Below are 24,201 nucleotides of genomic sequence, written 5' to 3'. Positions count from 1 at the left end.
ATGAAGTAGTAGTTGAAACTGATGGATATTGAGATGAAGTTACGCCATCACATAAATAGCTTCTGCAGGATGACTTTTTCTTCTTGAAATGACTACTTACCACAAGTAGTATTTTCTTTATTGAAATTGGAGATTAACGTCTCTTTCTCAATTAGGAAATCCATTTGCAAATCTTTACTTGACTTCAACGTTACTCTTTCATGATTAGCAATTCCATGCTCAGAGTATTTGTGTATCTGGAGAATCTTGGAATCTTGCTTCTGATGTTTTAATCTCTTGTGAGTTCTGATGGATTCTTCAGATAGTGCCAAGAGCTTCTGATGTTAGACAAACCTTTGTTCAGAGTCTGAACTTCTAGAGCTTACTACTTGTCCAGATGCTTCTGATACTTTGATGTTTTGCTCAGAGTTAGAACTTCTTGAGCTTGTTTCTACTTCAGAGCTTCTGATCATTTGATAATATGCTTCTGATCTGATACTCTATCTGATGACATCATCAGATTTCTTACTTCTTTCTTTAGAACCCTGCACACTTAGAAACTTTTCGTTAGGGTGCCATTTTTGGTTTCATCCTTTGTTATCATCAAAATCAAGGAATCTGTTGTAGAACAATTTTTGTTCTTACAATCTCCCCCTTTTTGATGATGACAAAACAACTTAAATTAGCAGATGAAACATGAATAAAATTAGATCAGATAGACAGAAGCTCCCCCTGAGATAATGCTAGGGAGTTCAGAAGTTCTTACCAGAGTTTCTTAAGTAAGGAGGTTTCTGAAGTTCTCTGCAATTTCTTAAGTCCAAGTTAGATAATTTTATTTATATGAAAAATATGTTGCAGAATGCTTAAGGTTTTAGACAATATTTTCATCAGAGCTAATAATTACTTCTCCCCCTTTTTTGTCAGAATCAAAAAGACATAGTAAAAAAGTAAAGAGAAAATAAATAAAGAGAAAAACTTGAAATTCATAGATAGAAGCACAAAGGCAACAAACAAAACATCAGATTCAAAAGGAACAAGAAAAAAACATCAGATCCAAAAGAAGACAGAAGCAAAAAAAAAAAAGGCAAGCAAAATAAATAAATCCTAAGTGCCTAAGGGTTCGGAGGCGGAGGCATTCTCTGAAGCAGCATTGCAAGCATGTTCTGGATGTTGTCGTTGACAGTGTCTTGCTTGTCCATTCTGGCCCGGAGTTCATTCTGATCTTGCTTGAGTTCTTTCAGAGTCTGAAGAACCATAGGAATCACAGAAGATGACTCCCCCAGAGTCAGAGCTTGCTGAGCTTCAGCTTCAGCAGCAGCTTGAGTTTCTGCATCTGCCAGAGCCTTTGCTTCAGCTTCCTTTTGCCTTAGGATTTCAGCTTCCTTAACAAGTCTTTCTTCTTCTATCCTTCTTGCTTCTTCTGCTTCTCTTGCAATTCTCTCTTCCTCCAGCCTTCTGGCTTCAGCCTCTCTGGCAAGTCTCTCCTATAGTCTTGCCTCAGCATTTCTGATGTAGTCATTTCTGACTTGTTCAGATATGCTCTTCAGCCTAAAGGACTCAGATGTCATCCAGCCAATGACTATGTTCCAGTGTGTCCTTACAGATTCAGGATCATCACTGATTTCAGAGTTAGTGACCAGAGAATCAACCTTTTGAGCTGAAGCCTCTACAATCATAAAGATGGCTTCCTTAAGGGTAGGTTTAGAAAGCTCAGGTTCAGGTTCTGGTTCAGAGGTGTGAGGTGGAGAGTTTGGAGGGCTGAGATTTAAAGTGAGAGGTTCTGGTTCAGTTTCTGGTTCAGGTTGAGGTTCAAAAGATTGAGGTGAAGCGTAAAGAGGGTTTAAGTCTAAGGGTTCAGATTCTGCTTCAGGTGCAGCGGAGATGTTTGGTGGGGTGATATCAGAAGTGGGATGGTCAGAGGGTTGGTTTTCAGAAGGTATGGTGGTTGTTTGTTGTGGTGGAGGTGAAGTTGCTTCAGATTGTGTTTGTGTTTGTTGTGAAGCAAGTCTATGAGCATAAAGTGTGGCTATGGTTGGGGATTCAGGGTCAGAAAATGCAGGGTCAGAAGAGACAGAAACATATGGGGGTGATTCTGGCATTGAGGATGATGAAGATGAAGTGCTTTGGTGAGTTTGTGCAGGTTTAGAGGGAGGTATGAAGGTGCGTGCTATATTTAGAACTGGTGTAGGTTGGGAGGTTCTGGTGATTGAAGGTGAAATATCAGAGGTGGTATAAATGGGTTGAGAGGAGAGAGGGTTAGAGGAAGCCATCATAAATTCAGAGGTAACAGGAGGAACAGACTTACCAGTTGAGATATTCAGAGGCGCTGAAGATTTGCTTCCAGAAGTTTCTCCGAGTCTGGCCTTCTTTGCCTGAGATGCTACCTTCTTTTCAGAAAGACCTCTCTTGTATCTGACGAAGTCTTCTTCAGAGTTCAGACAGTCATCGAGGCTGAAATCAGAGACATCAACACCTTCTTCCAGCAGACGATGAAGATAGATAGCTACAGCGTCTCTAGGTTCATTCTTGAAGAATCTGGCAAGGCCATGAGGCATCTTCCTCTGATCTTTTAAACTATCCCAGGTTGTTTCCAGAGTTGGCCTGACTAGAATTTTCTTTATAATCCCCATACTCTTGAGGTTTCTGGCATTCAGAGGCTTCCCCACATCAATTGCCAGATCATCCATCAGCTTGGTCTTTTCCAGCTCGTCTACCAGTCCATGCTCAATGAAGACGTCAGATAGCAATCTTCCCAGAGGAATGTAGGATCTGGGCTTCATATTGTTTCTGGTTTCTCTGACTGAATCTCTCAGATATCTGAAGAGGAGAGCAGGGAGGCAGATCTTTATACCCTTCTGAATGCAGTACAGAATGCATTTCTGGTCTGCATTGATGTAATCAGAAGAGTTAGAGGCTGGACGATGGTGAATTGTTCCCAGAATAATCTTCAGCCACACTCTGAGGTTCTGGTGTAGCTCTTTGTTCTTAGAGGGGTTTCCTTCAACGTTGGGTTTGAAGATTGTTGGGTTGATGACTTCAGTGATGCGCTTTGACCTAGGAGGAATGTTGTAAATCCTTTTTCCTCCACTTTGCTCCATATTCAACAAGGAAGCAATAGACGCTTCAGTAATAACAATCTTCACACCCAGAACATATGAGACGATGAAGTTGTCATCTGCATCAGCATGTCTCCAGAACTCCTTGACTAGAAGTGGGTAAATAGGACCATACAGCCTTTGGAAATAGTTCTCCCACCCTTGTTGACGAAGTTCTCCAGTTAGATCAACGCCATTTCTTCTTAGATTGTCGAAATCAACCAACGATTCACACAGCACGTCCAAACCTTCAAAAGGAGTTGAAAGGTTGATATGGCGTTCACGGTCAAGAACGTGGGGTTCTTTGTAGACAGGGGTGATGGTGACGCCTGTAACGGTTGGAGTTTGAGTGTTTGAGGTTTGGGGATTAGAACTTGATTCCATCTGTTGAGAGAAGTTAAAAACTTCTTGTTGTTGAGCATCCATGAAGAAGAAGAAGAAGATTGATGAAGAACTTGCAGAGAATGCTTCGAGAGAGGGTTTAGGGTTTTAGAGTGAGTGAGAGTGATAAGTGTGAAATGTGAGAAAAGTGTTTATATACTCTTAGTAAAAACATGCAAAACGACACACATTCCAGCGTTAGCACAAAAATAAAAATTGCACGTTTGGGGGGAAAAATGATTACAGCTAATAAATGAATGTCTAATCCCAACAGTACGCACACTGCTCTAGGAGATTTCAAACGTTCTGACCTTTGATTTCTTTTGACAGCTGTCTAGAAGTTCTAGGGTTAGACGCTTAGAGCTCCACATGTTGATGTATCTGATCTTCAGGAATACCAAAGGATAGGTTTCTGAAGATTTCTAACTCAGATATCTTCTTAACTTGGTAGAAGTATCAGAGTCAGAGGCAGAAATACATTTGTTTACATCATAGTCTCATTTTACTTTTTCAGAGCCATACTTCATTCTGGGCAATTTTGAATGTTCAGATTTTTTAAGATAAAAAGAAATCTATCTTCAGCTAGAGGCTTAGTAAAGATATCTGCCCATTGATGTTCTGTATCAATGAACTTCAAAGTTACTATCCCTTTCTGAACATAGTCTCTGATAAAATGATGTTTTATTTCTATGTGTTTGGCTCTGGAATGTAGAATGGGATTCTTACTTAAACAAATAGCAACAGTATTATCACAAAAGATAGGAATGTTACTCTCAAAGATTTGTAGATCTTCTAGCTGATGCTTCATCCAGAGCATCTGAGTTGTGCACAGTGACGCTGAGATATATTCTGCTTCTGCAGTTGATAAAGCAATAGTTGACTGTCTTTTGCTAGCCCAGGAGATCAGATTGTTTCCCAGAAGCTGGCAATTTCCAGATGTGCTTTTTCGTTCTATTCTATCTCCTGCATAATCTGCATCACAATAACCCGAGAGTCTATACTCTGATGTTTTCTCATACATCAGGCCCAGGTTAGGAGTTCCTTTCAGATACTTGAGAATTCTCTTAACTGCTGTTAAATGAGATTCTCTAGGATCTGATTGGAATCTGGCACAAAGACAGACACTAAAGAGAATATCAGGACGAGTAGCAGTCAGATAGAGGAGAGAGCCTATCATACCTCGATAGAGCTTCTGACAAACCTTGTTGCTTACCTCTTCCTTTTCCAGAATGCAAGTTGGGTGCATGGGAGTTTTTGCAGAGTTGCATTCAGTCATGTCAAACTTCTTCAGAACGTCTTTAATATATTTACTTTGATGGACGTACGTGACTTCTGGAGTTTGATTAATTTGAATTCCCAGAAAGAACTTTAGTTCTTGCATTAAACTCATCTCAAATTCTGCCTGCATTAACTTAGAAAATTCTTGGCAAACAGAGATATTAGCAGAACCAAAAATAATATCATCAACATAAATCTGGCATATCATGAGATCATTATTAAGGTTTTTACAGAAGAGTGTAGAATCAACTTTCCCTCTGATAAAATTTTGTTCCAGAAGAAAATTGCTTAATCGTTCATACCAAGCTCTGGGAGCTTGTTTAAGTCCATATAAAGATTTTTTAAGCTTAAAAACATGTTCTGGAAATTTTGAATTTTCAAAGCCTGGAGGTTGATTGACATACACTTCTTCTGAAATATAACCATTAAGAAATGCACTCTTGACATCCATTTGATATAATTTGATAGAGTGATTAATAGCAAAAGATACAAGAAGACGAATAGATTCTAACCTCGCGACTGGAGCAAAAGTTTCATTATAATCAATACCTTCTTGTTGACTATAACCTTGAGCTACCAGTCGTGCTTTGTTTCTGACAACTTCTCCTTTCTCGTTCAGCTTGTTTCTGAAAACCCATCTGGTTCCAATGACATGAGTGCCTCTGGGTTTAGGAACGAGATCCCAGACATCATTCTTTGAGAATTGATCCAATTCTTCTTGCATAGCTACCACCCAGTCGTTATCCTGAAGTGCTTCATCACAAGACGTAGGCTCAATCAGAGACACTAGTCCCAGAGGAATATCTTCAGAAGTTCTGAAGGTAGATCTGGTTCTGACAGGTTCGTCCTTGTTTCCCAGAATCAAATCTTCAGACACATTAATACGACTTTTGACTTTCTTTGGGATTTCTGGAGATTTTATTTCTTCAGAGTTCTGAGTGACAGTTGCTTCTGGAGTTTTATCAGATTCTACAAGAGTGATTTCCAAATCTGCAAACTTTTCAATTAGCTTTGACTTTTCAGGGTCAAGCTTATCATCAAATCTGACATGAATTGATTCTTCCACAATTTTGGTTTCTGTGTTGTATACTCTGTAGCCTTTAGAGCGTTCTGAGTATCCTAACATAATACCTTTCTGTGCTTTGGAATCAAACTTGTTCAGATGTTCTTTAGTATTTAATATAAAGCAAAAGGATGAAAATATGAGATGTTGGGTTTTCTTCCTTTACACAATTCATAGGGAGTCTTTTCTAGAATAGGTCTTATAAAGATTCTATTCTGAATGTAACACGCTGTATTTACAGCTTCTGCCCAAAAGTGCTTTGCTACATTAGTTTCATTGATCATGGTTCTGGCCATCTCTTGGAGTGTCCTATTCTTCCTCTCTACAACTCCATTTTGTTGTGGAGTTCTAGGGCAGGAGAAATCATGGGATATTCCATTAGAATCAAATAATTCTTCAAAATCTTTGTTTTCAAATTCTCCACCATGATCACTTCTGACTCTAATAATTTTAGAGTCAAATTCTTTTTGCACTTTGGAACAGAAACTGGTGAATACAGAGTGAGACTCACTCTTGTGCTTTAGGAATTTTACCCATGTCCAGCGACTGTAATCATCAACAATGACTAGTCCATACTTCTTTCCATTAACTGATGCTGTTTTCACAGGACCAAATAAGTCAATGTGAAGAAGCTCCAGAGGCTTAGAGGTAGAAACAACATTTTTCTTTTAAAAGATGTTTTTGAAAATTTTCCTTTCTGACAAGCTTCACACAGAGCATCTGAAGAAAACTTCAGTTTAGGTAGGCCTCTGACTAACTCGAGTTTAGTTAGCTGAGAAAGTTTCCTCATGCTAATGTGGCCCAAGCGTCTATGCCATACCCATTGCTCTTCGTGAACTGACATTAGACATTTAACATTTTGATCTTTTAAATCAGAAAGATTTATTTTGTAAATGTTGTTTTTCCTCTTGCCTGTGAAAAGGACAGAACCATCGTTCTGATTAATGGCTTTACATGTTTTTTGATTGAAGATTACATCATAACCGTTATCACTTAATTGACTTATGGATAACAAGTTATGCATTAATCCTTCTACATAAAGAACATCAGATATAGAGGGAAGAGTACCATTACCAATAGTTCCGGAGCCTCTGATCCTTCCTTTCTGATCTCCTCCGAAACCTACGAATCCAGCATCTTTAAGTTCCAGGCTTTGGAACATAGACTTTCTTCCCGTCATGTGTCGCGAGCATCCAGAGTCCAGGTACCATGACTGGTGTCTGAACTTTGCTGCATAGGATATCTGCAACATAGATAATCTTATCTTTCGGTACCCAGAATCTCTTGGGTCCTTTTAGATTAGTTTTCCCAGAGTTTCTTATAACTTTGGGTCTTCTAGCATTTTTAAATTTGTGTTCTTGTGTGTGTGTGTAGTGATATGAAAAAGGAGATTTAATTTGGTCACTGGTAGAAGTTTTATCTTCCTTAGGATCATAACCAATTCCCCTTCTATTGTTCTGACTTACTCCATAAATCATGGATGCCATAATACTCCTATCTATCCCATTCTTCAGAAATTCTTGAAAGGCTTCTTCATATTTATAAATAATTTTATTTGAAGTTTGTGGTGCTTGAGATAACGTTTCTTCTAATTCTGAGCTTTTTGTTTTTGCTTCATCTCTTTCTAACATTAAAGATTTGATTGTATCTTCTTGTGATAGAATTGTTATCTCAAGTTCACTACACTCTTCAAATTTTACTTTAAGACAGCCTTTAATATTTTTAAACTTTTGTTTTAATTTCTGATAAGAGGTAAGAGTTTCTGACAAACATGATTCTAAGTCAGATCGAGAAAGTTCAGAAAATACCTCTTCAGATTCTTCATCTGAGCTGCTGGATGTGGTAGCCATAAGTGCTACGTTGGCCTGTTCATCAGAGTCAGATTCTGATGATCCAGATTCACTATCATCCCAGGTAGCCATCAGTCCTTTCTTTGTTCTGAAGGTGTTTTTCTTGAAGCTTTCTTTCCTAGGGTTGTCTTTCTTCAACTTGGGGCATTCATTTCTGTAATGACCTGTTTCTTTACATTCATAACAGGTAATATCTTTGTTAGCTTTACCTTTTGAAGTTGACTCTGATCGATCCCCTCTGGGTCTTGGTCTTCTGAAGTTGTTGTTCCTCTTTTTCCAGAGTTGCTTAACTCTTCTGGTTAGTAGGGACAACTCTTCTTCATCATCAGAGTCTTCAGGTTCAGAGTCGTCAGTATCTTCAGTTTCTGCCTGGAGAGCTTTGGTTCTGTCAGGTTTCCATCTTTCAGATCTGGACTTTAGCGCTACGGACTTGTTCCTTTTCTGAGGTTCATCCTCCTCTAGTTCTATCTCATGACTTCTGAGAGAACTAACAAGTTCTTCAAGGCTGATATTGTTCAGATCCTTTGACAGCTTCAGAGCAGTAACCATAGGTCTCCATTTCTTTGGCAGACTTCTGACTATCTTCTTAACATGATCTGCAGTCGTGTATCCTTTGTCTAGCACTTTAAGACCTGCAATAAGAGTTTGAAATCTAGAAAACATAGCCTCTATAGCTTCGTCATCTTCCATTTTGAAGGCTTCATATTTCTGGATAAGCGCCAGAGCCTTCGTCTCCTTGACTTGGGAGTTTCCTTCATGGGTCATCTTCAGAGAGTCAAGTATATCTTTGGCTGTCTCTCTGTTGGTGATCTTTTCATATTCGTTGTATGATATAGCATTTAGAAGTATTGTTCTGGCCTTGTGGTGATTTTTGAAGACACGTTTCTGATCTTCTGACATCTTACTTCTGGGAACTTCAGCTCCATTTAAGACTGGAGGTGTGTATCCATCTGTGACAATGTCCCAGAGGTCAGCATCATAACCCAGAAAGAAACTTTCGATTCTATCTTTCCAGTAATCAAATTTTCTCCATCAAAAACAGGAGGCTTGGCATTGTAAGAATCTCTTTCATTTGAGTGGGCCATTGTTTTTCTCGTACTAGATCTCTCTACACGGTTAAGTGTTTGATTAGAAAATCAATAACAGAGCCGGAGCTCTGATACCAATTGAAGGTGAGAAAAACAAGAAAGGGGGGGTTTGAATTGTTTGGAAAAATAAGCGCTTTTCAAAATGAAAACCACACAATGATTTTATACTGGTTCGCTTATAACACAAAGCTACTCCAGTCCACCCGGCCAAGGTGATTTCGCCTTCAACAAGGACTTAATCCACTAATCTTGAAAGATTACAAACAACGTCTAAGATAAAAATCTCTTAGCCCTCTCAAGTATACAGACTACACAGAGTCACTTGAGGAAATCAACAAACAATATATGAAAGATTAATGTAATCTAGAATGCTTCTAAGAAAGCAAGTATTACAAAATTAAGAACAAGAGTTTTTCACGTAATAAGCAAAAGCTTCGTGAAGATAGAGAGCAAGAGTGTTTTTCTTGTTGATGTTTCAGTATAATTTTTCCTCGTATGTGTGTGGTTGAAATGTTGATTTGCAATCCTTTATATAGATCAATGAAGTAGTAGTTGAAACTGATGGATATTGAGATGAAGTTACGCCATCACATAAATAGCTTCTGCAGGATGACTTTTTCTTCTTGAAATGACTACTTACCACAAGTAGTATTTTCTTTATTGAAATTGGAGATTAACGTCTCTTTCTCAATTAGGAAATCCATTTGCAAATCTTTACTTGACTTCAACGTTACTCTTTCATGATTAGCAATTCCATGCTCAGAGTATTTGTGTATCTGGAGAATCTTGGAATCTTGCTTCTGATGTTTTAATCTCTTGTGAGTTCTGATGGATTCTTCAGATAGTGCCAAGAGCTTCTGATGTTAGACAAACCTTTGTTCAGAGTCAGAACTTCTAGAGCTTACTACTTGTCCAGATGCTTCTGATACTTTGATGTTTTGCTCAGAGTTAGAACTTCTTGAGCTTGTTTCTACTTCAGAGCTTCTGATCATTTGATAATATGCTTCTGATCTGATACTCTATCTGATGACATCATCAGATTTCTTACTTCTTTCTTTAGAACCCTGCACACTTAGAAACTTTTCGTTAGGGTGCCATTTTTGATTTCATCCTTTGTTATCATCAAAATCAAGGAATCTGTTGTAGAACAATTTTTGTTCTTACAATCCGTAATTGGATGATCATAAAGACAGTTGATGGGTACTCCACGAAGCATGTTGAGGGACATGAGTAACCTAGATGGAATTTGCCCATCCTGCGTAACGGGATAAATGTCTAAGGGCCCAATATTGAAATGGACAAGGATGACACGGTATATGCCTTGTGTTCAATATAGACATAAGGGAAAAGGGGTAATTCTACACATAAGTATTATCACAAAAGGATTTGTCAGATCACATAAAATTTTCGTGTCTTGGGTAACAGTGATGTGTTGTTAGATACCGCTCACTGTTTATTATGTTAAATATGTGATTTAATATAATTTCCAATGTCGCGAGAACCTACAGGGTCACACACAAAAGGACGGATTGATGAGAGATAAAGTAAATAAGAAACACCGTAAGGTACGGTGCACTTAAGTGAATTGTAGAACATTGTAAGGTACGACGCACTTAAGTAGAATACGAAATATGGTAAGGTACCACACCGTTAAGTGATTTTGGTATATCATAAGATATAGGCCACATACACTTAAGTGGGATTTTTAGCTTATAGCCCACACAAGTGGTTCTATAAATAGAACCCTTGTGCGAAAGCATTTGTTCAGCTGAAAAATTCATTTCTCTCTCTCTCTCTCTCACTCACTCACTCAAAGCCTTCATTCATAGCAGCTAGCACTGAGACTGAAGGATTATGTTCGTGTGGACTGAGTAGAGGCGTTGTCACCATTCAACGTTCGTGATCACTCCTTCGAAATGCATTAGGGGTTTTGATCGCCACAAGAGGTAACGATTCTATCACTGATCATGCCCATTCGTAAGGATCACTAAAGGAGAAAATTTAATTTTCGCTACATTTTGGATCGCTATTCTCCTCCAGTGGTATCAGAGCTTGGTTATGAAACCATGCATCTGATATCTGTTTATTTTCTGTATTTTCTGTATTTATACGATTAAAAGACAGAATGGATCAAAGAATAAATGAGTAATTAAATTTGGCATCATGTGTGTACGATTTGGATGATTGATGTTGACTATACTTCGGAATCCGGTGTTAGTATGGTGAAGCAGCGATACATCGATCGACCATAGGTTACGCAATTGCGATCGATCAAGTTATATATATCATATAAGTAATCCTGATGCAAAATGCGATATATATGATATACTGTTTCTGTTTCATTCATTCAAACACTTAATGGTTGTTTTCCTTTGAGCGATCAATGGTCATTGCTTCTTGATCTGACATTAGTATGGTGAACCAATGACGTGTTGATTAATCATACTGAATTAACAATTGAGGTGTGTTTGACGGTATAAAATTGGTGCATTAGGGTTCATGACGGTACAAGGGCTGTGCTGTCAAAAAGTTATTCGATTAGGATTGTGACTGTGTAAGAGTTGTGCTTTAAAGTATAAAGTGTTGATGTGAAAATCAACGTCAATTTCAAATGAATTGTTCATTAAAATTTTGCATAGTGTGATCAGTCGCCGAAATTTAATTTAGTTTATTTAATTAACATATTTTAAATTAATAATAATAATGTGTTTTTATTATTGTCTTGTGGTGATCGGTTATGGCCTTAGTTTTCCTTTATTTTATTTTAGGATTTTAAAATACGACCTGTGTGTCGTGCCTCTCTTTTAATCTCTTGATGTAACTTCTTTTCTCATCTCACTCACTCGTATGTAAAATGAGATTCTTTTATGTAATGTAATGTTATGAAGAAAGAGAAGAATATAATATCAAAGGAGGATAACCTTGAAGATCTTGCTTGGAGAAGCTTAGATCATTATTAGGTTAACTTAGGTTCTCTCATTGGCTCGGGAGAACAATTGTGCTATGGACCATAACGGTTTCATTTTGTATGTATGTTGATGCATGTGAGAGACGATTTATATGATAACTAAGCCGGTGAGATCAGAATAATTGCAAATTCCCTCAAATTAAATATTAAGTTTATGTTTTCCAAGTTTTAACACTCATCAAGACTAGTATCGAATAATGTAGGTTTCGCCTATGCGAGGTGCATATTCTATATTAGTAAGGTGTGATAGGATAATTGTAATATATAATTGCTAAAACAATGGGTCAAACTTAACTAAATAAATTATAATAAGATTATATGCGTTTAGAAGCAAGAGTTAGAAATGATCCATATGATGGATTGGAATAAGGAGTTATTCACTCAACTAAAATATTTAAGAGTTGTATTAGATACAATTGGAAGGAGTTCCTACCTAAATAACCTAGTTTTGGGTAATCCGCCTACGCGGACTTAAAACTAAGTGAAATGTGGATCTCGACCCACTAGAAAATCTTCCAACGGGATTTTCCGAATCAAATGGTGAGGGTCATTTGTTTTGAGTAAAATAATTTTCATGTAGATTACCATGACAACAAACACCGCTAACAACATTTTGCGATCAATCCTTGACAAGGAAAAATTGTCTGGGACAAATTTTCTGGATTGACAACAAAATCTGAGGATTGTCCTCAAACATGATAGAAAGTTGTATGTCTTAGAGAAACCTGTTCCTGAAGAGGAACCTCCTAGTTCTGCACCTAAGGCAAAAAAGATGCTTATAAGAAGCATGTAGATGATGCCAATGAAACTTCTTTCCTAATGCTATCTACCATGAACTCAGAGTTGCAAAAGGAACATGAGAACATGGCAGCGTTCGATATGATCGAACACCTGAAGATGCTCTATCAAGAGCAGGCAAGGCATGAAAGGTTTGAAGTTTCAAAAGTCCCTTTTTAAGGCAAGTTAGCTGAGGGAGCCCCTGTAGGTCCCCATGTGCTCAAGATGATTGGGTATGTAGAGAACCTTGAGAGGTTGGGTTTTCCCTTCGGAAAGGAACTTGCGATTGATTTTATCTTGCAATCATTGCCAGATAGATTCAGTCAATTTGTCTTTAATTTCAATATGAATGATATGGATAAATCTCTTCCTGAACTGCTAGCCATGTTAAGAACTGCTAAGCAGAATATGAAGTCAAAAGGGAAGTCCATTCTGATGATCAGAAATGGAAAGAGATAGAACAAAAGACCCACCAAGCAGGGTGATAAAGGGAAAGGTAAGGAAGTTGCCAAACCCAAACCCAAACCCACTGCTCCTGCTTTGAAGCCTAGTGGAGGCATAACAAAGGAAGGCACCTGCTTCCATTGCGGTAAGACCGGACACTGAAAGAGAAACTTCCCAAAGTACCTGGAAGATAAGAAGAATGGAGTAGAGACTTCAACTTCAAGTGTTTTGGTTATTGAAATTAATTTACCTACTTATGCATCATGGGTATTAGATACTGGATGCGGTTCTCACATTTGTACCAATGTGCAGGGGCTAAAAAGGAGTAGAGATTTGGCAAAAGGTGAAGTTGACCTACGAGTTGGAAATGGAGCAAAGGTTGCTGCTTTAGCCGTAGGAACTTATGTATTGACTTTACCTAGTGGTTTAATAATTCAGTTAGAGAACTGTTATTATGTACCTGCAATTAGCAGGAATATTATTTCCGTTTCTTGTTTACAAAAGTTTGGTTTTTCATTTATAATAAAGAACAATTGTTGCTCCATTTATTTGAATGATATATTATATGTTATTGCACAAATGAACAATGGACTATATATCCTTGGTCTTGAAATGCCTATTTATAACATTAATACTAAAAGAATGAAACCTAATGAGTTAAATCCAACTTACCTTTGGCATTATCGATTAGGCCACATAAATGAGAAACACATTTTCAAACTCCATAAAGATAGACTCTTGGACTCTTTTGATTATGAATCATATGAGACATGCAGATCTTGTTTAATTGGAAAGATGACAAAGTCTCCATTCACAGAAAAAGGTGAAAGAGTTAATGATCTTTTGGCCCTCACACATACTGATGTATGTGGACCATTGAACATACCAACCAGAGGAGGTTTTCAGTACTTCATCACATTTACTGATGATTTCAGTAGATGTGATTATGTGTATTTAATGAAACACAAAATCAGAGTCTTTTGAAAAGTTCAAGGAATTCAAGAATGAAGTACAAAACCAAATAGGTAAGAATATTAAAACTCTTCGATCAGACCGAGGTGGTGAATATTTAAGCCCAGAGTTTGACGACCATCTGAAAGAGAGTGGGATCCTATCCCAACTTATTCCTCCTGGAACACCCCAATGGAACGGTGTATCTGAGAGAAGAAATCGAACCTTATTAGACATGGTTCAATCCATGATGAGTCACCTCGATCTTCCAAACTCCTTTTGGGGACATGCACTATTGACAGCAACTTACACACTTAACCGTGTTCCATCCAAAAGGGTTGAGAAGACACCATTTGAGATATGGAGTGGTAAGAAACCACATATGTCTTACATGAAGATTTGGGGTTGCGAAGTTTATGTGAAACGATACATTTCAACTAAGCTTGAGCCCAAATATGACAAATGCTTATTTGTGCGGTATCCTAAAGAAACAAGAGGGTATTACTTCTACAATCCTTCTGAGGGCAAAATGATTGTCGCTCAAACTGGAGTTTTCCTAGAAAAGGATTTTATTTCTAAAGGAATCTGTGGGAGGAAAGTAAAGCTTGAAGAAATTAAAGAATCACAAAGCATTGATACACCTATGGAGGAATTAGAGAAGGAAACACAAGTAGTTGTGGAAGAGTAACCTGCTCAAGTAGAACAAGACCAACGTAGGTCAAGTAGGATACATCACCTACCTGAGAGATATGGATATCTCATAACTGATCAAGGTGATTTATTACTCATGGATCAAGATGAGCCTATGACCTACCAAGAGGCCATAATTGGTCCCGAGTCTGAGAAGTGGCTAGAAGCCATGAAATCTGAAATGGATTCCATGTACATAAACCAGGTTTGGACCTTGGTATAGCCTCCTGTAGGAGTTAACCTTATAGGATGCAAGTGGGTCTTCAAAAAGAAGACTGACATGGATGGTAAGGTACGGAGAGACTGGTTGCAAAAGGATATAAACAAATTCATGGGGTTGACTATGATGAAACCTTTTCACCAGTTGAAATCCTTAAATATGTTCAGATTTTACTTGCTATCGCTGCATATCATGATTATAAAATATGGCAGATGGATGTCAAAACTTCTTTCCTTAATGGGAATCTTCTTGAGGATGTGTACATGACACAACATGAAGGATTTGACATACCAGAAGAAGCCCAAAAGTTATGTAAGTTACAAAGATCAATCTATGGGTTGAAGCAATCTTCCGGAAGCTGGAATCTTCGTTTTGATGAAACAGTAAAATAATATGGATTCATCAAGAATGAATATGATCGTCTTCCTGGTATTATATGTAGATGACATATTACTCGTTGAAAACGATGTGCCTACCCTGAAACAAGTAAAGTCTGGGTTGGGGAAATGATTTTCTATGAAGGACCTAGGTGAAGCAGCCTATATATTAGGAATCATGATCTATAGAGATAGATCATAAAAACTGATTGGCCTAAGTCAGATTATATACATAGACAAAGTGCTGAGACACTTTAATATGCATGATTCCAAGAAAGGATTTATACCTATGCAACATGGCATGTGTCTATCAAAAACACAATCCCCTTCAACTAAGGAAGAAAGGGATCGCATGAATAAGATTCCATATGCATCTGCAATAGGATCTATCATGTATGCCATGTTATATACTCGACCAGATGTCTCGTATGCTTTAAGTGCAACGAGTAGGTACCAGTCTGATCCCGGTGATGCTCATTGGGTAGCTGTCAAGAATATACTTAAGTATTTGAGAAGGACTAAGGACTCATTCTTGATATATGAAGGTCAGGAAGAGCTTGATGTAATTTGATACACCAATGCTAGCTTCCAGACAGATAAGGATGACTTTAGATCGCAATCTGGTTATGCGTTTTGCTTAAACAGTTGCGCTGTGAGTTGGGAAAGTTCAAAGCAAGATACAATTGTTGATTCTACAACCGAGGCTGAGTATATTGTTACCTCAAGTGCAACAAAGGAAGTTGTTTGGATCAAAAAGTTCATTAGTGAACTTGGTATAATTCATAGCATCGTGGATCCCATTGATCTCTATTGTAATAACTATGGTGTTACCGCACAAGCTAAGGAGCCTAGATCTCACCAATGATCCAAACACATACTTAGGCATTATCACCTCATTCGAGAGATAATAGATAGAGGAGATGTGAAAATATGCAGAGTACCTACACTTGACAATATTGCTGACCCACTGACAAAGCCTCATGCGCAACAGAAGCATGATGACCATACTAGATCTATGGGAATTAGGTGTATGCCTAATTGGCTCTAGTGCTAGTGGGAGATTGTTGGTGTAAGCCCTAGAGGCCAATACTTTTGGTACTTGTATCGAATTATTTATTAATAGTAAAAGGCTTTTTCTTTATTATGTTTGTTTAATAAAGTCCCTAGAATAGCTAGTCCGTCTAATGTATCAATTGTGACTTAATCATGAGATCCTATTATGAGAATATTATATAGAATGTTATACAAAGTGTCATAAGTTATTCTCATGGTGATAGTGGTGTATACCACCCTTCGACCTGAAACCACTATGGACCCTAGATGTAGAGTCGAGTGCCTTATTGTTGATCAAACGTTATCGGTAACTGATGACCATAAAGATAGTTGATGGGTACTCCACGAAGCATGCTGAGGGACATGAGTGACCTAGATGGAATTTTCCCATCCTACGTAATAGGATAAATGTATCAGGGCCAAATATTGAACTGGAAAAGGATGACATGACCTATGCCTTGTATTCAATATAGACATAAGGGCAAAAGGGTAATTGTACACATAAGTATTATCACAAAAGGATTTGTTAGATCACATGACATTTTCGTGTCTTGGGTAACAGTGATGTGTTGCTAGATACCGCTCACTGTTTATTATGTTAAATACGTGATTTAATATAATTGCCAATGTCGCGAGAACCTACAAGGTGACACACAAAAGGACGGATTGATGAGAGATAGAGTAAATAAGGAACACCGTAAGGTACGATTCACTTAAGTGAATTGTAGAACATCGTAAGGTACGATGCACTTAAGTAGAATACGAAATATGGTAAGGTACCATGCGCTTAAGTGATTTTGGTACATCAAAAGATATGGGCCACATACACTTAAGTGGGTTTTTTAGCTTACAGCCCACACAAGTGGTTCTATAAATAGAACCGTTGTGCAGAAGCATTTGTTCAGCTAAAAATTTAGTTTCTCTTTCTCTCTCTCTCTCTCTCTCTCTCTCTCTCACACACACACACACACACACACACACACACACTCTCACTCAAAGCCTTCATTCGTAGCAGCTAGCACTGAGACTGAAGGATTTCGTTCGTGTGGACTGAGTAGAGGTGTTGTCACCATTCAACGCTCGTGATCACTCTTTCGATCTACATCAGGGGTTTTAATCGCCACAAGAGGTAACGATTCTATCACTGATCATGCACATTCGTAGGGATCACTAAAGGAGAAAATTTTAATTTTCACTGTGTTTTGGATCGTTATTCTCCTTCAGATACAACAATATCAATCAAAGATGTATAAAGTTAACATGAACATGAACGACATGGATATATCATCATGAGGGAACAAAGATGAATGCATAACCATTCATGAACATGTATATGGATGTCATAATAAGTATGAATGAACACATATATGCATGAAGTAACACATGGTTTAGACATAACATCAACTTAATCGTGAAAACAAGTTAAGGTATTCAAGACATGCATGTTAAGGTTCAAGATGATCATAATCAAAGGTTCAACATCATACAAAAGATTTGAACATGTAAGCATACAAGTCATACAAAGACATGTTATCACAAGTTTAAAGCATTTTCAAACATATAAACAAAGACAAACACAAGGGCACACGTGCACACAAAGGTTCAACAAGACATGAAAGAATGACATGTGAATCATGGATCAATGGCAAAGTAAACACACAAAAGTTCGTGGCATAATAACAAAGTTCAAAAAACATAAACATGTAAACATACATTAAAGTAAGTAAAAATTAGGTCAAAAACCAAGAGACACATATTAACAACATCAATAAAAGTTCATATATGATGCATAACATTCATACAAGTCATGGTGATCAAGAAAAATTAAAGTATCAACCAAATAAAGTCATTTGAAACCCTAAAACAATCCTAAAAAGGTATCAACTTTTGACAAGCATAAGTATGTGAAAAATAAACCATTTTGGAATTTCTTTTCATCATCATGAAATAGAAAAAATTATGAACACATAGCAAAAAGAGTGACTAAAAAAGGCTTAGGTATCATCAAGTTATGAGCCTTTGAAATTATGAAAAACAACAAAAATAAATAGGTAAAAAAATATAATGAATAAAATGGATCTAGGGCGAGGGAGATTCAAACCCCAAACCTTTTACACACATAAAGTCTTAACACACACAATTCAACCACTGGGGTGGTAATACATCTGGTTATTTAGTCACATTCATTGATATATATATTTTAAAACAAGACCTAAGATGACAAGGTCAGCTCCACGTCATCATCATTAACCTCACACTCTTGCAGCAACTCGTTTCAATTTCTTTTCATTTTTTTCTCAAACTTCCAATAACCATAACTCTCTCAATTTTCCATGAAATTAAAAAATGTAAGATCCTAAATTGCTCTATTTTTCACAAGTAATCTAATGGTATCATTATCTTATCCTAAACCTCAATGTACAAAACGTGCCAAGGGAAAACCAGAACTGCACTTTTAACTTTCTAACAATAAAATCTCAATGTAAGAGTATGATATAATGCATACAATAGAAAACATATAACAAACACACAATGTACCATATTTTTACTTAAATAAATATTCAAAAATGATGCATACATAAGAGTTTTCAAGTGTAAGTGCACTTACCTATTGGAGAAAGTTCAATGCTTCTTTCACCGATTCCAGAAGCAAACAATTGATCCTTTTAGCACCTTTGATCCTTCCTGAAGTTGTAGGTGCCTTTGGTTTGTTTTGAAATGCCTTGAACTGTTCTATCCAAATAAAAATGCAAGTGACTAGTTTTTGAAATGGATGTGGTGTTTGGGGTGTTACAGTTATGTTTTAATGGTTTGAACAACTTCTATTGGATGTTTAGAAGGCGTTTGGATGGTTGGTTTGAAGAATTTTCTTCATAAATAGAATCTGGAAGTTTGGGGTTTGGAAGTTGCAACAATGAAGTTTTGGATGAAATTTTTGGTGTGTTGAGTTCTGAGGCTTGGCCCTCTATTTATATAGGCTCTAAAGGGCTTAAATAACCTGCAGAAATTGATCTTAGTTCAATTGGAATGTTGGTTTGGATGTTTGGTTTCATTTTTCACAAAAATGCAAGTTGGCTTTATGATGAAGAGGTGGAGTGAATCAAGGATCTTGGCCATACTTTTATGAAGTCTAGGAGGTTTCTTCTGGATTTAGAGGTTAAGTGTGATCATATTAAACAATTTAGAGGCTCAATGCAAGAGTGGTTGGCAAAAGCTTGCTTTATGTAAGTGGATATCAAACTTTATGCAAAATGTTCCAAAAATGGCATTAAAGGCTCAATTCTTTGTGTAATGCACCAAAGACTTGTGTACTTATCTGATTATGTAGAGATTTGTACACTAAAGGTCCCGTAATCAAGGGATTTGCACATTTAAAATGGTTTTCCTCCAAGAATTCATCATGAACATGTGTGGTTGAATAACAAAGGACTTATGTAATATAATTGCGTTTTGAGACAATTCTCCGGATAAATTAAGGGTGTTTTTAAATTTTAGAAGTCTGAGTCACACTCATAGAATAAAAACGTATTCTCCTTAAATTAATTATGCTTTAGACTAATTGTGACATGGTTCATATCCCTTATGTTTATGATAATATAATAATAAAGTTATATAAATATAAGAGAATTAATTAGAATGCTAGTAACCGCTTTTAAATAAAAAACTATAAAAGAATCCAAAAATAAAGTCATTTGAGACCCTAAAACAATCCAAAAAAGGTATCAACTTTTGACAAGCATAAGTATGTGAAAAATAAATCAATTATGGAATTTATATTCATCATCATGAAATAGAAAAAATTATGAACACATAGCAAAAAAATTGGCTCAAAAAGCTTAGGTATCATCAAGTTATGAGCCTTTTAAGTTATGAAAAACAACAAAAATAAATAGGCAAAAAAATACAATGAATAAAATGGATTTAGGGCAAGGGGGATTTGAACCCCAGAACTTTTGCACACACACACAGTTCAACCACTGGTGTGGTAATACATCTTGTTATTTAGTCACATTCATTAATTTATATTTTAAATAAGACCTAAGATGACAAGGTCGGCTCCACGTTATCATCATTAACCTCACACTCTTGCAACAACTCGTTTCAATTTCTTTTCATTTTTTTCTCAAACTTCCAACAACCTTAACTCTCTCAATTTTCCGTGAAATTAAAAAACGTAAGAACCTAAATTGCTCTATTTTTCGCAGGAAATCTAATGGTATCATTATCTCATCCTAAAATTCAATGTACAAAACATGGCATGGGAAAAACCAGAACTGCACTTTTAACTTTCTAACAATAAAATCTCAATGTATGAGCATGGTAGAATGCATACAGTAGCAAACATATAACAAACACACTATGTAATATATTTTTTCTTCAATAAATATTAAAAATGATACATGCATAAGAGTTTTAAAGTGTAAGTGCACTAACCTATTGGAGAAAGTCCAATGCTTCTTTCAATGATTCCAGAAGCAAACAATTGATCCCTTTAGCACCTTTGATCCTTCCCGAAGCTGTAGGTGCCCTTGGTTTGTTCAGAAATGGCTTGAACTGTTCTATCCAAATCAAAATGCAAGTGACTTGTTTTTGAAATGGATGTGGTATTTGGGGTGTTATAATTGTGTTTTAATGGTTTGAACAACTTCTATTGGATGTTTAGAAGGCGTTTGGATGGTTGGTTTGAAGAATTTTCTACATAAATAGAATTTGGAAATTTGGGGTTTGGAAGTTGCAACAATGTAGTTTTGGATGCAATTTTTGGTGTGTTGAGTTATGAGGCTTGGCCCTCTATTTATATAGGCTATAAAGGGCTCAAGTAACTTGCAGAAATTGATCTTAGTTCAATTGGAATGTTGGTTTGAATGTTTGGTTTCATTTTGCACAAAAATGCAAGTTGGATTTATGATGAAGAGGTGGAGTGAATCAAGGATCTTGGTCATACTTTTCTGAAGTCTAGGTGGTTTCTTCTGGATTTAGAGATTAAGTGTGATCATATGAAACAATTTAGAGGCTCAATGCAAGAGTGGTTGGCAAAAGCTTGCTTTATGTAAGTGGATATCAAGTTTTATGTAAAATGTTCCAAAAATGGCATTAAAGGCTCAATTCTTTGTGTAATTCCCCCAAAGACTTGTGTATTTATCTGATTATGGAGAGATTTGTACACTAAAGGACCCGTAATCAAGGGATTTGCACATTTGAAATGATTTTCCTCAAAGAATTCATCATGAACATGACTTGAAATTCAAGTTTGGAACCCTAACTTCCCATTTTCGAAACTCATAGCTCATGCATGGGAAAAATGTACTTGACCTTTTGGAAAGCCCAAGACATGCTCTACAACTTTCATGTTTTGAGTTTTTGCTGAACTAAAGTGGATCATAATGAAAACTGGCTCCAAAGTTTATTACTTTTTAGGGATCAAAGCTGACTTGAAAATTTTCTAAGTGTTTCAACTTGAGACACCAACTTCATGGCCTCACAACTCAAAATCCTTGCACTTTTAGGGAACCAACCCTCTAGAACAAAGTTGAAGTATGGAACAAGAGCTTTGATTTATGCTTTAGAACAAAGAAAATGGCTGCTTAGATTGGAAGTTATGTCTTTAGGAATTTTGCCACTTTTGACATGAAATTTAGATACTTAGTGAAATTTTCAATGTTTTAAAGATTGCCCTTTTTGCAAGTAACCTCAATTCTCTTGATTTTTCTTGATCAAATTCATCAATTAAACGTATTTTCATTAAATTTATCTTGAGAAGTTCATATTTAATCATAAATCTCAAGAGTTAAAGGTTTGACTTTGCAGTGCATTGATTGTGTATCAGATGAATTTGAATTTTTTGATCTTCAATGAATTCAAACTCTTCAGCCAATTGAACATCATGGTTGGGATCTAAGGATGTACTTGAGTGTGTTGATTCATGTCTCAAGGCTTGATAATATAAAAGAGAATTAATTAGAATGCTAGTAACTGCTTTTAAATAAAAATATAAAAGAATCCACAATTTATAATAATATAATAATAAATTATATAAATATAAGAGAATTAATTAGAATGCTAGTAACAGCTTTTAAATAAAAAAATAAAAGAATCCACAATTTATAACCATACGACATAACCACAATTCTACAAACAAAACTCAAGATCTCGTATCTTTTTCTATCTCTTTATAAATTATACTACTAATTAATGTTTCATATCTTGAAACTAAAAGTTTCCATAATATTATGGTAAATGTGTCTGAATAGTTCAATAGTTATCATAAATGTCTCATAAAGTAGGATGTAAAAGATTTAAAATTTTAAGCGATATAAATGGGAAGATTAGTTATTAATAAATCACTACATTTCCTTTTGAAGAAAAACAGACTTCTAATTACACTAACATGCCCTTTTAGTAACTAAATCAAACAGTTGTTTGAATAAAAAAAAACAAGAGACCCTATTGTTTTGTTGAACAAACGAAAAACCAAATCCTATTTATTTTTCAAGATCTACTCATCATATCTAAATCAAATCAAATCTTTTTTGTTTGAATGGTAACTAAATCTATTACTATAAAACCACCCTGTATCGTTTAACCTAATCACACACTTAAATCTATCTCTCTTGTTCTCAATCTTTGATAAGTTTTAAAAGCTTTCAACATGAATAAACTCAAGGGGGATGAGCAATCAAACAATAATGTTATAGTTCGTCAAGTTTGGGCTTACAATCTAGAGAATGAGTTTCTTCTCATTCGTGGAATTCTACACGAATTTCATTTCATTTCGATGGATACAGAGTTTCCAGGAGTAATTTATGAATCTAAAGAGGACTCCACCGTACCTTATCACCTTCGTCGCCGGGACCCTTTAAATGATTACAATTACTTAAAGGCCAATGTTGATAATCTTAAACTCATTCAACTTGGCCTTACTTTATCTGATTCGGAAGGTAACCTCCCTGATTTTGGAACCAAAAACAAGTATATATGGGAATTTAACTTTTCTGATTTTGACATTGAAAATGATCCACACAATCAAGATTCAACTGATATGTTAAGTCATGGAGGCATTGACTTCAAGCGCAATTTCTATTATGGGGTGAATTCACTACGTTTTTCTGAATTGATGATCAGATCGGGGCTTGTCTTCAACAATTCGGTTATTTGGGTCACATTTCATGGTGCATATGATTTCGGCTATTTAATGAAGATTTTAATGCGAAGAAATCTACCAAACACTTTGGAACGTTTTTTATTTCATTTGAAAGTAATATTTAGAAACATCTATGACTTGAAACACGTGGTACATCATTGCAAAGATTTGTACGGCGGTCTCAATAAAATAGCTAATACACTCGATGTGAACCGGGTCGTTGGAAAATCGCATCAAGCCGGATCAGATAGCTTGTTGACATTGCATGTGTTCATGAAAGTTATTGATATTTATTTTATCAATAATAAAATAAAAATAAACAAACATGTTGGAGTCTTATTTGGCTTAGAAATGTAACAAATATTGACATTGAAATATATAAAACTCAATTATTTTCTTTTTGTTATTAGTATTGTTCTCTCATGATTTAAATTATATTACGTTAAACAAAATTTGTTGTATATGCTAAACGTCACTCATTTCATAATGAGAGGTATAGAATAATATTTAGCATACACAAAAATAGAAAGTGCAACATATTAAGTAGCGTCATCATGAGAAACCATTTAAGAATATAGAAAGTTGAGGTTAGTGACTTGAAGAATATCTCCTTCTCCATCATATCAGTATTAGGTCGAAAGAAACTACAAACACATCATATTCTGTAGGAACCTTCCTCAACTCTCCAATCACTTCTTTTCACTTTTCTTCATCCTGGTTGAAGATCCTTCACCACTATGGAACACATTTTAAAACTATAATAACAAAACTTGTTTGTAGAATGACATTACGACTTTGAGAATATTTGCGGTCTACATATTTCAAAGATGAACGTAACTTAAAACA

The 24,201-nt window shown here is 36.1% G+C and overlaps 1 protein-coding gene across 1 annotated transcript in view; it reads left to right on the top strand.

Annotated features, from left to right (window-relative positions):
• Positions 1-23,712, top strand: part of LOC127083304 (uncharacterized) — a 45,591-nt gene extending 21,879 nt beyond the window's left edge. Inside the window, exon 3 of the mRNA XM_051023607.1 lies at positions 22,897-23,712. Within this exon, the coding sequence (XP_050879564.1) occupies positions 22,897-23,712 (816 nt within the window). The remainder of the gene's footprint in view (positions 1-22,896) is intronic.
• Positions 23,713-24,201: the final 489 nt, after the last annotated feature.

The sequence above is a fragment of the Lathyrus oleraceus genome, chromosome 5 (genome assembly GCF_024323335.1).
Source record: "Lathyrus oleraceus cultivar Zhongwan6 chromosome 5, CAAS_Psat_ZW6_1.0, whole genome shotgun sequence".
NCBI classification, from domain to species: Eukaryota; Viridiplantae; Streptophyta; class Magnoliopsida; order Fabales; family Fabaceae; genus Lathyrus; species Lathyrus oleraceus.
Note: the sequence above shows the minus strand (reverse complement) of the source record. Positions and strands in the feature narration are given on the sequence as shown.